We start from the raw sequence: 18389 nt of genomic DNA, 5'->3' as shown, positions 1-18389 counted from the left end.
TTTAAGTTCTTTGTTCCATAGTTTCCTCAGTTCTGAAAGGAAACAACGGAGGAGTTAGGCTACATGTTTCTAAAAGTTCCTTCTATCTCCTGTCCAAAAGAAATCTCTCAACAGCAAAGACTTATATAAAAATAGTTGTTTCACAATATTTTTAAGAACCAAAAAGTGGAAACTTATCTAGGTGAACGATTTAGTAAATTGTGATACACGCATAGAATAGGTTCATATATAATCCAGACATTAATAGATAAATTTTCATGACATAAAATAAAATATAAATGAAAATATTCAAAATTATGTAACTCTTGGGAACTCAGCAAAATACGAGGAGTAATAGCTAGAAAAGAAATAACACCAAAATACTTATAGTGACTTTTTTGATGAGATTTTATTCTTATTTTCATACTTCCATATTAAGTTTGCACTGAAATATTTCAAAAATGTCTCAGGTCTGGAAAAATTTGCCCGAGTGTAGGAAATGTTGGCAACTGCATTGTTTGAGATGCCATGCCTTTCTTTGTCAATATATGATACCTTTAAGTATCAAGATGTTTTTCTAATTGCAAACTAGGATATTTGGGTTTTTAGAGTATCATGTGTAAACAGTCTTTAAAAAATATCTTCCAATTTTTTTTGAAAAATTTTGAAACATTTGACTTTTAAAATCAGAAGTCTTTATGAAAATATCTAAATTCAGAGCCAGCTTTTAAAGGAAGTTAATAATGAGTTGTCTTTTATGCCTGTTAGCCTTGGTGTATAAGCAGGTCATATTCTCTAACGCTAAGCATTCTTCTTTTTAGCATTTTTCTGATAATTGCATTTTCACAGTTAACTTCCTATCTTGTATTTTCTAAGAGTTTTGCCTTCCATTCAACCTAAGAATTTCATAGGTGGACCATTATGAGAATGGATATTTTGTCACTTGTTTAGGCTGTCAAAAATCAAGCAGACAGTCTGACCTGTAGTGGCGCAGTGGATAAAGCGTCGACCTGGAACGCTGAGGTCGCCGGTTCAAAACCCTGCACTTGTCTGGTCAAGGCACATATGGGAGTTGATGCTTCTTGCTCCTCTCCCCTTTCTCTCTCTCTCTCTTTCTTTCTCTTTCTCTCACTCTCCTCTTTAAAATGAATAAATAAAAAAGATTTTTTAAAATCAAGCAGACAGTATGAATCAAGCTGTCTCATTCTGCAAGTGTGCTGTGTAATGCCCGGAACCCTAGGGATTAGGGTTCCTCTCTTAGTTCTAGTTGTGTCCCTTACAATCTTAGCGCGTCATTTAAGTGTAAAGTCTTTTTTTGTTTACCTAATGATAATTTTTATAGTCATTTTAAAGGAGAATTTTGGTGGGCTACTAAGAATTTATGATATAAATAACTTTATAACCTAAGAATTAGATACTAAGATTTATGGGTAACAAAATTTTTTATCAGCAGTGTCTTAAGAGCCTTCTTAATACAAACTGTATCTTCTTCATGTCAGTGATTCTACATGATTGGATCTTACACCAAGATTTTTACCTGTTTTTATGTGTTGGGGTACCTAATAGGGCCAGTGGTATATATTTGTATTAAATTGAAAACGACTTGTTTAATGAATGAGTTTTGTCACATCCACATTGTTAAATTGTCCATATTCTGTTATTCACCATCTAAAACCTGATGAAATAAATTTTAAGTTAGCATTTATGGAAGGTCCCCAATGTGTCGTAAGTTCATAAATTTCTCCATGGTTATATTCAAGGTTTCTCTCTCTTTGCTCTCAGGCAGCCCATCAGGTCGGTGAGGATGAGATAAGCTTGTCCACTCTGGGACGAGTTTATACTATTGATTTTAATTCTATGCAGCAAATCAATGAGGACACGGGAACAGCACGTGCCATTCAGAGAAAACCTAACCCCTTAGCCAATACTAACACTAGTAAGTGCCTTTTGAGTTACAAGTTATATTATCACGTGAATAATATTTGTAATAATAAATGTTTCGTTGAGTGTCTGTTAAACTTAAGTAATTAATGTGTTGTTATTTTTATCATGTGCTTTACTTGACAAATGTGTATTTCTTAACTGGTATCTTCCCCATGATTTTCTGACCTAAGGGATTTGCAGTGTGTTAGGCTCTAATCGGAATAGGCCTGTGCAATTTTCTTTTATTTTTTTAGTCCGATTCTCTTATCCCTATTTTACCTTTAGATCCTCCCACACCTGTCAGATTAGTTCTTTCCAACCTTTTATTCTCTACATTTCCACCAAAATTAACCGAGGAATAGATGACTAATTTCTTTTTCAGATCTCTGGCATTTATTCCGCTCAGGGATTTATTCCATTGCTTTTGAAACTCTAGCTTAGAGTGCAGGGGTCAGCAGACTTTCTGAAAAGGGTCAGCGACTAAATATTTTAAGCTTTGCAGGCCATGTGGTTTCTATACTTAACCTCTGCTATCGTAGCTCTAAAACAACCTATACATATATAAACAAATGTATGTGTTTGTGTTCCAGTAAAGTTTTATTTACAAAAATAGCTGATGGCTCATACCAGGTCTTTGGACCATTCTTTGCCAACTACTGGTCTAGAGCATACTTTTCATCAGTTACCTCTTATTTATACCTGTTCCCTCTAAGCAGATCATCGTGTTTTTTTCATGGCTTCTAACTATACTTACTGTCCATTTCTTGAATTCTTTATTTCTTACAAGTTGATGAGCTGGTTAGTACTAAAATATCCCCAATATTTTGTTGAACATATGTTAATAAAATAACAGGGACATTATAGTGGTGGTGCCTTGTTCTCTCCAGCTGGCCCAAATGGTGAGTGGTATTCTAGCTGGCTAAATTTTTTTGTCTTCATGATCCCTTTGGTATCTTTATAGCCCCCAGTTGATAACATTAGATAAATTGATTTGTTTTATAATCAAACATTTTAGCATTTCAAATACACCGGCTTGAATGCTTCGTGTTGTGTGTTTCTGAGATCTGTAACTTGAGGTTCATACTTTTTTTTATAACAGGTGGATATTCAGAGTTAAAGAAGGATGATGCTCGAGCACAGCTTATGAAAGAGGATCCGGAACTGGCTAAGTCTTTTATTAAGACATTATTTGGTGTTCTTTATGAAGTGTATAGTTCCTCAGCAGGACCTGCGGTCAGACATAAGTGCCTTAGAGCAATTCTTAGGATAATTTATTTTGCTGATGCTGAACTTCTGAAGGACGTCCTGAAAAATCATGCTGTTTCAAGGTGTGTTCATGAAATGAGAACGTTTTAGATATTCAAGTATCTGCAAGAACTTTCAGAAATCTCTATAAACATGTAATGTAGGAAACTACACATAAAACAATTTATTTGGAGTATCTTTTGCCCTTTGTTTTATTTTTATATTTATACACACCTTTGATAAGTAATAAAAATATTTGAGCTTTTAAGAAAAGTTTTTGTTTTAACAGACTGGTTTCATAAATAAAATATTTCACTCTCAAATTTAAAGTAGTATGGCCAAAAATAATTAAAATTCAGACAAATGTTTTATATACAAATGCTTTCTTTCTTTAGTCACATTGCTTCCATGCTGTCAAGCCAAGACCTGAAGATAGTAGTTGGAGCCCTTCAGATGGCTGAAATCTTAATGCAGAAGTTACCTGATATTTTTAGTGTTTACTTCAGAAGAGAAGGTGATGTCATTTATGATTTATCTTTTAGTCTAAATAGTATTTTAGTAGGAATATAATTTTAACGACAATTAAAACTGTTGCGTTTTTATATGATATTTGCAGGCTTATAGCTCAAGCACCTGTAGTGTGTCTTTTATAAATCTATTAATACAGGTTGTGTGAGATTCACTATCAGTTGATGAACACTAAGTTTCAGTGATTTCAGTATTTATGGGCCCGAAGTGATCATTGACTTTCTTGTTCTTTTTATTTTTTTTATTTTTCTGAAGTTGGAAACGGGCAGGCAGTCAGACAGACAGACTCCTGCATGTGCCTGACCGGGATCCACCCGGCATGCCCACCAAGGGGCGACGCTCTGCCCATCTGGGCCATTGCTCTGTTGCAACCAGAGCCATTCTAGCGCCTGAGGCAGAGGCCATAGAGCCATCCTCAGTGCCCGGGCCACCTTTGCTCGAACGGAGCCTTGGCAGCGGGAGGGGAAGAGAGAGACAGAGCGGAAGGAGAGGGGGAGGGGTGGAGAAGCAGATGGGTGCTTATCCTGTGTGCCCTGGCTGGGAATCGAACCAGGGACTCCTGCACGCCAGGCCAACACTCCACCACTGAGCCAACCGGCCAGGGCCTGACTTTCTTCTTATATTGGTAATATACAGCTATCCAAAAAGATTCCTTGAGGTCACTTTCTTTCCCAATGAGTCCTATTATAGATCAGGACCATTGTAAAGGGATTATATTTTACTTCATTGTGGAGATAATGGACTCTTTTAAGGCTTGGAATCTTCAGAATGCAAATAGTCCAGTCATCTAGTTGGAGGAATTTGTTGAAATCAGGAGACGTCATAACTTTCCTTACTCTTTGCCTGCTGCTTTACTAAGTGGAATCATTAGCTTTGTCTTCCATCTTAACAATGATCCTAGTTCTTTCTGCATATAATCTGTTTTCCATTCTTTGACCACCTTTTCTTATCAGCACAAGATTTGTATTTCTTCACATCTTCACAGCTTGAGAATGCAGTAGACATGATAGTGTAATAGTATTGAATCATAAGGGAAGAGTTTTCACCATTTATTATCAGTTCTGTTCAAACAACAATGGATTTTCAAAAAAGTCCAACACCACACATTTCACATGAATTAGAAGGCAGACTGTCCACTTCCCAGCGATAGTAACCATGGTTAACAAATCAGATGTATGTGTGAATAGATGTTTTCTGTGCTCACATACACATTTGGCATGTGTTTTGTTTTTAGCCTTAGATTATCCTGTATTTTGCATTATGGATTGTGTTTTTGGTATTCTGGTTTTGTTGCTTGCTTTCAGTTGTTTCACCTTTCTAATTTTCAAGTGTATCGGAATCATTTTATGTTTCCAGAGTGATTTTTGCTTTACTTTAGTAGGATCAATTAATTATGCCTTCAGATTGAATTTTCTAGTTTCAATAGCTTATACCTTATAAAGTTTATGGGAGTAATCTTGATTGGTACTAGTGCTTTGCATCTGGCAACGTCCACTATTCTTTGAGATTTCACTTATATGTCGCTTATTCCTGAAGATTTTACTTGACTTGTGTCAGACCTCTTACTCTGTGCTTCAGCAGCACTGTATGTTTCCTTTCACAAGCAAGTCACTTGCTATTTGTAGTATCTTGCAAATTGTGCCTCTTCCACAAGTCAGCAAGTGCTCTGAGTTCATTTTTTATGTCCATGGCTGTATCCTTAGTTCCCAGTACACAGTCTAGCATATGATTGCTGCAAATATTTGTGGAAGAAATGCCTGAAGTTTGTATTCATTTCAACATCTTTTTAAAGAATCTGATGGAAAGATCTGGACTTTTCCCCAGAAATATGTGAATTTGTGAACATGTACTCACATGCAATAGACACACATCACTGCATACTGCTTGGTAGTTCTTGGACCATCCCCGTGTATATCCTCCCTGCTCCTGCTCCGCCTTAGAAGTTACTGGTTAGTTCTCCTGTACACTTTCCAGGCTGTGAAAATCCCCACCTTCCATAGCTGATGTTCTCTTTCTTGGTCGCAGTGTTCTTGAGATCTTGTCTCAGTGTAACATTTGAATTTAACTAATGATTGTAGCTCTTACTTCCTGCTGATCAAGCCCCACAGGCACGCTGTGTTTCTGTAACTGATTGTTGTTTTTATAATAGGCATATAAATTTCCAGTAGGACTTGAATTGTGACCCTGTTCAATTTCCTATGGTCATTTTTTAATATTAGAAGACATTCAGTGTAAATATCTTTCTTTAATTTTGAATTTGCCTACTATTTTTCTAAATGGAGTCAGGTTGAAAGTCCTGGCACATAATACATCTCTCCTCATTTACTAGGTATTTTTTATTCATCCCGTATAAATCATTTCTAGCATTAAAAGATTTAGTAATAGTGCAGAGGCGGTCCTGGTTAAAACTAACTCGTTTTATTCCCTGTTACTATATAGGTGTAATGCATCAAGTAAAACATTTAGCAGAATCGGAGTCTTTGTTGACAAGTCCACCAAAGGCATGTACAAATGGGTCAGGATCCTTGGGGTCTACGACGTCAGTCAGCAGTGGTACAGCCACTGCTGCCACTAACGCTGCCGCCGACCTGGGATCCCCCAGCTTGCAACACAGCAGAGATGATTCTTTAGATCTGAGCCCTCAGGGGTAAGTGGGAGTTGTGCGGTGACTTCTGTGCTCTTTGCTTTGAACTCTGCCCTGGTGACTGAGACACAGGAAATAAAATATTAAGAGTGCACATTTTCTATTTCTTTATCTGTATTTTGTTCTATGTGTAATGGGAATGGGAAGAAAAGTGAACATTTGTTGGAAACTTGTCATATTGAGCCATGTTTTGGAACCACAAGATACGTGGTCCATATTTCCATCGATATATGAGGGAACTAAGGCTCAGAGAAGGTAAATGACTTGCATAGTGTCACATACTTACTTACTCTTCACATACAGGATTGAGCCCTCATTTTTGATTCCTTAATCCTGACTTAGTACAGTATGCATTCCAACTTTGAGACATCTGGATACTGATGTGCTGAAAATTTAAAATGAGAATTTTTAGAATAAAAAGATAAGAAACCTAATTTTTCTATTAATTGGCAATTGGGAACTTTGCTCTTAATAAAGGATAATTAGAGTTCGTAATTAAAGAAAATTCTCTGCTTTCATCTCTGTTTTTAATTCCTTTTTTGTACTTTGCTACTGAGAACATTACCAGATCCTAGTATGGGTTTTTATTTGTTGTGTTGAAATGAATCACAGTCTAACTTGCTTTTGTTCTTTGATGACTTGCTACTGCTGTGTGAATAGTGCACGATGAACCAAACTCAGTTCTGAAATTCAGAATGTATTCGGGATGTAATACTCCTTTTAAGCTGAAAAGTAGATCTTGTTAAAATATATAACAGGTGGAGGTCTAAAAATCAGTCTTGTAAACTGCACGGTAACATTGTCCTCTGAAGTGAGCCTGTTCTGTCCCAGCTGCTTTTGGTGCCACCTGCTGGCAGTTGTCTGCTTGAGCTTAAATAGGAATTTTAACAATTCTGGGACATGGCCACAGACTGGGACCTCAGGCACAGTTGGTGTTACTTAGGAAGCTGCTGAGTTTAGGTGGTACCCATGTTATGGGCCCAGTTAAAGGAGATTAGGCCTGGGGAATACTGGGGACCCCCACCTTCCCTGTTGTCAAGGTGAATTATCTTCCATGCACCCTCGCAGCTCTGCCTGCCTTTCCCCTTCCCAGCCCACTCCCTCCCCCAGCTGTTGCAGTAAACCCTAATTATGCAGGGTTTTACCTTACTGCACAAGCGTAGTGCCAGAGGTGTCCTAGGTACTTGTGAGATCTGATGCGTTTCAGAAAAATTCAGTATTTCTGAGCCATGGAAATTAAGGAATTAGACTTGGTTATTATAGATTCTAATAGTTGATGATTCTAAAGTTAGTGGAAAGAATATTTTTCTTAAGTGATCTCATTCCCTTCTATTGTAGTTTCAAATGTAAAGTTCATATAAATTTGTAAAGAGGGGATTGCTCAATCACGTTAAGTTTATTCTTTGAAAAGTTTATTTGCCCTTTAATGTTTTCGATGGACATGGCAGGTGTTGAAGAATTTTTCAATTTTTTCAGTTTTATTTGGGTCATAAACTAACTGAACTAGGATAATTTTTTATCTTTTCTAACTTACCTAGCCTTGTAAGAATATCGATATTTTAAACTATTTCCAGTGTTAAGAATAGTGAAATCACACAAATGCTACATATGTTTCATTTAGTATTCAAAGCAGGTTATCCACTTGCTAGACTTTTTTATAAATAATTTTGTTTTTGTTTTTTAAATTACTGAAGTATTTGTAAGTGCATTCATTTAGAATGTTATTGTCATGGCATACCATGAAATTACTTTGGGTAATATTGGAAAGTATTTTGATAATATTAACAGTGCTATGTACTTGTTATTTAGTAAGAAAGATATCTGGTTCTCTGATTTAACATTCTTTTTCTAGTTTGTGATTGCCCAGTCCTGTTTAATACTGGTTCTCCACATTGTATACTTGTTTTTAAGTATTTTGCTATACACGCTGTTTTTTAACAAAGGATCAATCAGATATTCTGTATGGTTTTATTTTTTGTAGTTTATATACTCAAACAGCTAGCTAGTTTCTGAACTAATCATTTTCTATGTCTGTATACTTCTAGAATATGACAGGTTCAGAGTTGGCATTAAATAATCAGAAATGCAAATTGTATAACTCCCTGTTTCTGCCATTTTAGCTGCTTTTCAATGAGTGGTGATAATAAATCGTGGTTATTGCTAAACTTATTCCATATTTTCCCATGTGATAGTCGATTAAGTGATGTTCTAAAAAGAAAACGACTACCAAAACGAGGGCCAAGAAGGCCAAAGTATTCACCTCCAAGAGATGACGACAAAGTAGACAATCAAGGTAATTCCTTTGATGAAACTAGGGGGAGAGAGAGGGGAGATGGTAGCAGTTAAAGATGCATGCTTCATTAGAACTGCTGAGTGTTGCAGACTCCTGAAGAACACTGAGTACCCAGTGTTTTTAGTTCTTCCAGCTAATTAATCTGTTAATAATGGGAATCTTAAAATTCATTTGGTTTTTATCAGTTATTCTAAAACTACCACTCTCTCCTCTTCTCATAGCTAAAAGCCCCACCACTACTCAGTCACCTAAATCTTCTTTCCTGGCAAGTTTGAATCCAAAAACGTGGGGAAGGTTAAGTGCACAGTCCAACAGCAACATTGAACCGGCACGAACTGCAGGAGTTAGCGGTCTTGCCAGGGCCGCCTCAAAGGACACCATATCCAATAATAGGTGAAGTGGGAAGATCTATATTCTATTCTCAGATTGGAAAAACAGCACCCTTATTATGTACAGATGAAACTTGGACACCGACTTTTAATTTATTCTCAGAAGTGACTTAGGTCAAGGGTGCAGCAGATTTCTCAATTTTTAAAGCCTGTGTCTGGCTTTGTCTTGAATTACAGTCTTATATTTTAAAACTCCTTTTGACATCCAGCTGCTGTGAGTCATACATGTTCAAAACCAAACAAATTATGTCCCCCTGGAACCTGTTCTTCAGTTTTGTTCTAGACATGGGAAAACTGATATTTGTGTGTGCGCACTCATGAATGCACACACTTGTATGACACCCTTCTTTTCGTTACAGTGGAACTTAAGAATCTTAAACTTAAAGTAGAGGCTTTTTTTAGGAAATTCAAAAACTACCAGCTAACCTGTTTTATATAAATTTATGGCTTTTAAAATTTCTCTTTAAAATCCTTGAGAATTGTTTTGCTTTTTGGCTCTGGGTGTAACATACCAACAAGGATTATTTCCTCTGCAGATGAGAAATTGAAGAATATCAAATGTCATTGGAAAACAGGCTCCTTTTGTTTAGTTTATTGGTTTGATTGTTTGGTGGTAGTTTTTCTGAATTTCAGTTAGTAAAAATAATAGAACAAATTATTTTTGAAGTCATCAGAATTTGTAATTTAAACAGCCAGGTCTCTGTTGTTGTAATCATGTACCTAACAGATAGTTCTTTCTGGTCTGTAGCCCTTTACTTAGCTCTCCAGGGAACACAAGGGCAATGCAGGTGTGTCTGTACTTTAGAAAACAGTCGTGTAGAAATTGCTTTCTGCTGAATACCTAAGAAACCACTACCTTGTAGATTCCCCAAAATGAGAACTTCTGTTTACTCTTCATGCAGCGACTTGAGATGCATTTTAAATTAAGCACATGTGCATTTCTCTAGGTACATCTTAGCCCATTTTCACAACGTAATTTAATTTGGTTAATGTGGAGCCTGAATTTATTAGTTTAGAACAGGCATCCCCAAACTACGGCTCGCAGGCCGCATGCAGCCCCCTGAGGTCATTTATCCGCCCCCACCGCACTTCTGGAAGGGGCACCTCTTTCATTGGTGGTCGGTGAGAGGAGCACTGTATGTGGCGGCCCTGCAACAGTCTGAGGGACAATGAACTGGCCCCCTGTGTAAAAAGTTTGGGGACCCCTGGTCTAGAAGCATAGGCCGAAAATGGTTTTATATGTACTAGTTGCTTACATTTTATCAGAAGTTATAATTGAAATCCTCTCTTTATGCATTGAGACTTTAATATCTCCTTTTTCATTTTTGTAGGGAAAAAATTAAAGGTTGGATTAAGGAACAGGCACATAAATTTGTTGAGCGTTATTTCAGTTCTGAGAACATGGATGGAAGCAACCCTGCACTGAATGTCCTTCAGAGACTTTGTGCTGCAACTGAACAGCTCAGCCTCCAGGTATGGTACCTGGTGCACCTTGCTGCTTCTTTCTTGCTATCTTCTGCACTCTCTGTCTTGCTGTTTGTTTTTCTTGATGACTGTAGCTTTCTGTGGATTTAACTCTTATAGATATAATTCTTAGCCAAATGTGTACTTTTAGCACTGATATTTCTTGATCTTGTCCATTGACTTAAATGCTTCATTTTATCATTAAATGTACTAGCACTCTCATCTTTAACTTCTTTTCTTTACTGTCCCATACTTCTTGACAAATGAAGAGACTTCAGAAATGTCTCTTAAGTCCTCTCTCGCTCCAGGCATTGGAGTTATAGAACCCTCCTTAACTTCTCTCCACTTGAGTTCTAACAGTAGTTGGAAAGCATAGGGGTTTATTAATTAAGCCTTTTATAGTTCATCTGATTCTTTATCTTTTTACATTTTGAAGTACTTTTAGCAGTTTGAATAGTACATGCTTTCCAAGAAATGGTCCATTTCAGTCAGATTTTAAATGTATTAATTTAAAACCATACCTTGTTTTTTTTTATCTTTGCATTCTGATATTATAGCTCTTTATTCCTTAATTTGAATTCTCATCCTCTTTTTTAAAAAAATGAACCACATTAATTGAATTGTGATGATTTTTCTTTATGTTAGTATGAACACTCGTTTTTTGTTATGAAATACTAGAAAGCCCGGCGGTCATACGAAATGACCGCTGTTCTAGATATTATAAATTGTAACTAAAATGATTTGTGCAAAGGTGTCTGCTAATTCAAACTGAATTACGCAGGGCAGGCGGCGAGGACGCCCCTTTGCTTACTGCCCCACGGGGTTTCCCCCTTCTACTTGCTTAATTGCTTAAAGTAGAGTGCAATGAAGGAAACCACTGGCGGTACATTTCTTAAGAGCCACTGCTAGCTCAATAAATAAAGGTAATTTAAATAATAAAATGTTAATTCACATGTCAAAGATCTCTTTGTACACAACATTTCTTGTGTAGGTCTTTCCATCATTTTTAAGCTCGCCTTGCAGAGGACCATCAATTATTTTTAATTTTACATCCGTTCTTTCACGAACTCTTGAACAGGCAACATAAAGTTGACCGTGTGCAAATGCAGGCTCAGGTAAAAAAATGCCAACACGCTTAAGCGTTTGGCCCTGAGACTTATTGATGGTCATAGCAAAGGCAAGTTTTACAGGAAATTGTCTACGTCTCAATTGAAACAGCAACCCTGTTTGAGATGGAGCCAAATCAATTCTTGGAATGACATGTATTTCACCTTTAGAGGAGCCAGTCAAAGACTTAGCTATTATGACATTATTTTTCAATTGGAGAACCTCTAGTCTTGTACCATTGCAAAGACCCCTTCTGGTGTTAAGATTTCTTAACAGCATAATAATTGCTCCAATCTTTAACCTCAATTTGTGAGGTGGCATGCCAGAAGGCAGGACTATTTGAATGCAGTGGCAACTTCACCCCATTGGCTAGTACAGTTACGCAAGCAACCAATAAGCTATCGGCGACAAACAGACACTTAAGCCGCATATAATAAAGATTTAACATTTTGTGAATGTGTATGTAACATCTTATTTTCCAAGGATCTACCAAGAATGCACCATGCTTCACCCTATTTTTAAAAGTTATTGAGAATGCATTCAGTTTCATTCGGGGAATGTAAATTGTGCGTTCAGCAAAGGCTGTTGAAATTAATGGAGAAATACTGTTCCCAACTCTTCAGGTGGATGGCGGAGCTGAGTGCCTTGTAGAAATCCGTAGCATAGTCTCAGAGTCAGATGTTTCATCATTTGAAATTCAACATAGTGGATTTGTGAAGCAGCTGTTGCTGTATTTGACATCTAAAAGTGAGAAGGATGCTGTGACCAGAGAGATCAGATTAAAGAGATTTCTTCATGTATTCTTTTCTTCTCCAGTAAGTTATCTAATAATGCGTGTGTATCTTATTATAAGAATCATGTTCACTGCCCTGGCCGGTTGGCTCAGTGGTAGAGCGTCGGCCTGGCGTGCGGGGGACCCGGGTTTGATTCCTGGCCAGGGCGCATAGGAGAAGCGCCCATTTGCTTCTCCACCCCCCCTCACCCCCCCTCCTTCCTCTCTGTCTCTCTCTTCCCCTCCCGCAGCCAGGGTTCCATTGGAGCAAAGATGGCCCGGGCGCTGGGGATGGCTCCTTGTCCGCTGCCCCAGGTGCTAGAGTGGCTCTGGTCGCGGCAGAGCGACGCCCCGGAGGGGCAGAGCATCGTCCCCTGGTGGGCAGAGCGTCGCCCCTGGTGGGCGTGCCGGGTGGATCCCGGTCGGGCGCATGCGGGAGTCTGTCTGACTGTCTCTCCCCGTTTCCAGCTTCAGGAAAAAAAAAAAAAAAGAATCATGTTCACTAATGTGTACCTTTTTATCTCCCTAGTAACTTCCAGTAGGTTTTAGTCAAGTTTCTAAGTTGCTTATACACAGTTGAATTCCTTGGTTTTTTATATATCAAGTAAACAGTAAAACAAAAATGGCAATTTAATGAAGCTATGCCAAAGCTTCTGTGGTCACTGTATCTCGAGTCTTTTTTTTTTTCTCCTGCAAGACAACTGATTAACAGTAGTCTCTCCTTGGTGAATATGTTTTATTGTTGTTTCCAAACGTATTGGAGTTTGAGATAGACAGTAGACATAGTGTGGCTGTAGCCATAAGGTAGAGTAAATATACACATTTCCGTTTTGTATGTAAAACATAGCAGATGCTTCCTTTTTAATTTATTCATTTTAGAGAGGAGAGAGAGAAGGGGTGAGGAGCAGGAAGCATCAACTTCCTATATGTGTCTTGACTGGGCAAGCCCAGGTTTTCAAACCTGCGACCTGTGTTCCAGGTTGCCGCTTTATCCATTGCGCCACCATAGGTCAGGCCCATAGCAGATGCTTCTTGATTTAGGATGAGGTTAATCCAGTAGCTACTATAAGTTGAAAATATCTTAAGTCAAAAATGTGTTTAAGCCGGACCAGGTGGTTGCACAGTGGATAGAGCGTCGGACTGGGGCGCAGAGGACCCAGGTTCGAAACCCTGAGGTTACCAGCTTGAACGCGGGCTCATCTGATTTGAGCAAGGCTCACCAGTTTGAGCCCAAAGTCGCTGGCTTGAGCAAGGGGTTACTTGGTCTGCGGTAGTTCCCAGTCAAGGCACATATGAGAAAGCAATCAGTGAACACCTAAGGAGCTGCAACGAAGAATTATTGTTTCTCATCTATCTTGCTTCCTGTCTGTCCCTCTTTCTGTCTCTGTCACACACACACAAAAAATGTGTTTAATACATCACAGCTTCACCTACCGAACATCATAGTTTAGCCAGCCTACCTTAGACATGCTCAGGACAGTATCCCAGAAACGCCGGCATCACAGTGCACTGTAGGAGGTCCGGTGTGGACGCTCTTGATCCTGCACCGGACTGGGAGCCATGGCTCACTCTACTTCCCAGCGTCGTGGGAGAGTATTGTACCGACTGTCACCACCCTGGGAAAAGATCACAGTTCAAAGTGCGGTTTCTACTGAATGCATGTCATTTGTGCAACATTGTAAAGTTGAAAAATCCTAAGTCATGCCATCTTAAACTTGGGGACCGTCTGCACTCACAGTTTCATTCCAAAGTGCTTAGTCACATTTACAATGTAGATTACAAAGCCAGATTTTAGAGTAGCTCCCCTTTCTTTGCCCTCACTGGCTGAGAGCAATAGACTAACTTATTGGACACTTGGTTTTACACTACTTGTTTACAACAGCATACAAGGCGTCTCTAGGGAGATTTCTCTCTGTGTAATAGGGCCAAGGATAATGCTCCTGTGTGTTAGTAAAATACTTCACCCGTCTTCCCAGTGTTTGTGGGCATTTACTGAGCAATGCTTATATTATTTTAATATGTTGGGCTCCCTGAAGCAGTTATTTATTAGACAGTCATTAGATAAGTAGCAATATTGAGTGTAGTTTTCTCCTATACTTAATATTATATACAGGTGTCATCTCTTGCTTTAAATTCCTTGGGCTAGACCAGGCAGCAGTGCAGTGGATGGAGCGTCCAACTGGGACACAGAGAACCCAGACACAAAATCCTGATGTCATTGGCTTGAGCATAGGCTCATCCGGCTTGGGCACAGGCTCACCAGCTTGAGCAAGGGGTCACTTGCTCTGTTGTAGTCATCTCCCCCACCCCCGTCAAGGCACATATGAGAAAGCAATCAACAGACAACTAAGGTGCCGCAACGAAGAATTGACGCTTCTCATCTCTCTCCCTTCCTGTCTGTCTGTCCCTATCTGTCCCTCTCTGACTCTTTGTTTCCGTCAAAAACAAAACAAAAAAACTCCTTGGGACTTCATGGATTGCAAGAGTTCTAAAAAGCAATATTTAATTTGTTACCTGGTATCCCCAGTAGCTGCTAAATATTACTTCATACACATTTAATATTTTTGCATCAAAAATGAATCTTTCTACTCAATAAATGTAAATAAAGACAGAAGATAGCCTCATACGTGTCTGAGTCACGTTTTGCTACCAAATGAGCTGTATTTTCAAGCCGTTTGGACTTTAGTTATGAATAAGGGACTGTTGACCTATACAAAAAAGAGTGTCTTTATTGAACTAATTTATTTGGAAACATTATTCTAACAAATTAATCAGAAAAGACCAAACAGAATAGATGAATGGTTTACTTTTGAAACTGCCTATTAAAGTTTCTTGTTGAGGAGTGTTCCATTTTGAAGAGGCCTTGTGTAACCTGTTGGTTTATTTATAACTTCAGCTTCCTGGAGAAGAGCCCGTTGGAAGAGTAGAGCCAGTGAGTAATGCACCTTTGTTGGCGTTAGTTCACAAGATGAACAACTGCCTCAGCCAGATGGAGCAGTTTCCAGTCAAAGTGCATGACTTCCCCAGTGGAAACGGGACAGGAGGCAGGTAAGGCTCATTGCCTGAGTATGCCCTTGCCCTTGGACTGTGCTTGATTAATCTTGTTGAGTTCAAGTGGCAAGAGGTCTGGTAACATTCATTTGTCTGAAGAACATTTAGCTATATTGACTGAAGAAATTCAATAGTCTAGATAAATTAAATACTGTTTATCTTTAAAATCATACCATTTCTTAAACATGATGTTTTAAAAATATATAACCCAGTGTCTCTTGGCAACTTGTAATCTGTTTTTGTTGAATTGGCATACTTTAATATATAAAGCTTTTCTTCAAGGATTTTGTGGATATGGAAAATTATAAATTCATATTTTGTACAGTAATGTGATTTCATATGTAATGTAGGTGCTTATAACTTTGTATCATGAGGGTTTTAACAAATAAGTGTTTATTTTGAACTTTTGCTGTTTTGATAAGACTCTTACTTTTTCAATAATGTAGTAGTTTTCTAGGACTTAGTAAGATGGTGTAGAAAAATTTATTATAAGATTGATTGTTGTGTTTTATATAAAGTTATGAGCTTCCTGGAATATTATGACTAGAATCTTGGAAGTTTTCTTTAATTAGTTTAATTTTAAAAATACAGAGCCTGATGTATTTTTAAAACATTCAGAGTTTTAATTGAATTAAAATAATATGCATCTTTGATTAGATAAAGTGATCAGGATGGACTAGGTTTTTTCCTACTTTTAATAATGTAGAGCATGGTATTCAATTATGATCGTATACCATATTGGAGTAGTTTATAAAATAAGGGGACATTTTCAACTACATTGAGAAAACCATGAAGCTTTCCATTTTTATTCAAATTTATCTAAACAAGTATATTTACGTATATAATAAGTTTAATGGAATATTTTTTCCTATACCCCTATGGAACGTTATAGATAACCTCTTTTAATTTTTTAAGTGAGAGGTGGGGAGATAGACTCCCAACTGGAATCCACCAGTAGCCTCTGTTGGGGATGATTCTCGAGTCAACTAAGCTATCCTCAGTGCCTGAGCCCATGCTCAAACTAAATGAGCCACTGGCTATGAGAGGGGGAGGGGGAGAGGAAGGGGGAGAGAAGCAGATGGTTGCTTCTCATGTGTGCCTCGGCAGGGTATCAAACCTGGGACTCCTGCACTTCAGGCTAGCGCTCTATTCACTGAGCAAACTGGCCAGGCCTTGATAACTGGGGTTTTTTTTGTTTTTTTGTTTGTTTGTTCTTTTTTGTATTTTTCTGAAGCTGGAAACAGGGAGGCAGTCAGACAGACTCCCGCATGCACCCGACCAGGATCCACCCGGCACGCCCACCAGGGGGTGATGCTCTGCTCATCCAGGGCGTTGCTCTGTTGCAACCAGAGCCATTCTAGCGCCTGAGACAGAGGCCACAGAGCCATCCTCAGCGCCCGGGCCATCTTTGTTCCAATGGAGCCTTGGCTGCGGGAGGGGAAGAGAGAGACAGAGAGGAAGGAGGGGGGAGGGGTGGAGAAGCAAATGGGTGCTTCTCCTGTGTGCCCTGGCCGGGAATCGAACCCGGGACTTCTGCACGCCAGGCCAATGCTCTACCACTGAGCCAACCGGCCAGGGGCTGATAACTGTTTTAAGCTTGTCTTTCTTTCTTTCTCTCTCTCGCCAGCCCTTTTTTGAAATGAGCAGTTTAATATTTTTTACCAGGTCTAGACTGGTATGGCTATTAAACTGCTTTATTCAAATGAATATAGCAAAGTTTGTACACCTGAAACTAATAGAAATTTGTGTGCTAACAATAATAAAAACATTTCTTGACTATAGCAAAGTAAATTTTAAAGATTAGTTTTTAAAGTGATTTTATAGTGGAAATAATTTTGTTATTTTATAATAACTTGTACTAAATTACTTGAATTGCTGGTAAGTGCTTGCTTTTTTTGTGTCTTAAGAAAATGTAGAGTCTGTGTTATGCTTTTACTTGAATTAATGTATGTCAATTTTGAAAATAATAGAATAACTTTTTTTCACAAATTATCTTGAGCTTTTCTCTTAACAGAGGATCACAGGCTTTAAAATTTTTCAACACACACCAGTTAAAATGCCAGTTGCAGAGACATCCAGACTGTGCAAATGTGAAGCAGTGGAAGGGCGGGCCCGTCAAGATCGACCCCCTGGCTCTTGTGCAGGCTATCGAGAGATACCTTGTAGTTAGAGGTACTCTTCTTCACGATGTATGTTGGGCGTTTGTGTGCACAGTTTGGGATGGAATTGCATTAAGGATTAGATAAATTAGTTTCCTGTTTGTTGCTGTTTCTGTTAAAACCTAACATCAGAAAGTTGTGTTCCCATCGTTTATTTTATGTGTAGTATGTAGAATTAAGTTGATTGCAATAGGGCTTGATGGCTTACTTAGATAATGAGTTAATTTTTCTTGTTGGAATATAGTAGAAGTGACATTTTGTATTTGACACTTTCCTTAGAATTTTCTGCTTTGTAGATCAAAGTGTTTTTCTAAGACTATGTTAGTTTAAATGGTATATACAGGCTTTTCTTTGCCTTGAAAAATTTGCTCGGAGTTTAACAGTCTTCTGGGTTCGTAGGGTATGGAAGAGTAAGAGAAGACGACGAAGACAGTGACGACGACGGCTCTGACGAGGAAATAGACGAGTCCCTGGTAAGGTACCATTCCTGCCATGTTGCCATGTATGGTGTTCAGGGCCTAGAGCTGAAATAGATTTTGTTTTGCTTTATTCAGGCTGCTCAGTTCTTAAATTCAGGAAATGTAAGACACAGGCTACAATTTTACATTGGAGAACACTTGCTACCGTATAACATGACCGTGTATCAGGCAGTACGGCAGTTCAGTATACAGGCTGAAGATGAAAGGGAGTCCACAGATGATGAGAGCAACCCTCTAGGAAGAGCTGGCATTTGGACAAAGACTCATACCATATGGTAAATCTCAAAATGGGCTTTTTTTTGTTTTTCACCAATTTTGACACTGTTCGTGTGTTTTGTAATTCATATTAATGGCTG

General features: G+C 38.4%; 1 protein-coding gene across 15 annotated transcripts in view; it reads left to right on the top strand.

Annotated features, from left to right (window-relative positions):
* TRIP12 (thyroid hormone receptor interactor 12) overlaps positions 1 to 18389 on the top strand; it is a 151608-nt gene that overhangs the window by 109499 nt on the left and 23720 nt on the right. For 8 of the 15 annotated variants that reach the window (XM_066345266.1, XM_066345276.1, XM_066345263.1 and 5 more), the window contains 12 exons: positions 1762 to 1915; positions 3002 to 3230; positions 3543 to 3661; positions 6115 to 6322; positions 8512 to 8612; positions 8834 to 9005; positions 10333 to 10474; positions 12196 to 12387; positions 15241 to 15392; positions 17395 to 17567; positions 17954 to 18027; positions 18109 to 18308. In XM_066345266.1, coding sequence (XP_066201363.1) covers positions 1762 to 1915; positions 3002 to 3230; positions 3543 to 3661; positions 6115 to 6322; positions 8512 to 8612; positions 8834 to 9005; positions 10333 to 10474; positions 12196 to 12387; positions 15241 to 15392; positions 17395 to 17567; positions 17954 to 18027; positions 18109 to 18308 — 1916 coding nt within the window. The remainder of the gene's footprint in view (positions 1 to 1761; positions 1916 to 3001; positions 3231 to 3542; positions 3662 to 6114; positions 6323 to 8511; positions 8613 to 8833; positions 9006 to 10332; positions 10475 to 12195; positions 12388 to 15240; positions 15393 to 17394; positions 17568 to 17953; positions 18028 to 18108; positions 18309 to 18389) is intronic. The other 7 variants (XM_066345268.1, XM_066345275.1, XM_066345269.1 and 4 more) reach the window with 3 other exon arrangements.

The sequence above is a fragment of the Saccopteryx leptura genome, chromosome 7 (genome assembly GCF_036850995.1).
Source record: "Saccopteryx leptura isolate mSacLep1 chromosome 7, mSacLep1_pri_phased_curated, whole genome shotgun sequence".
NCBI lineage: Eukaryota > Metazoa > Chordata > Mammalia > Chiroptera > Emballonuridae > Saccopteryx > Saccopteryx leptura.
The sequence above is the reverse complement of the archived record's forward strand: the minus strand, read 5'-3'. Positions and strand labels throughout refer to the sequence as shown.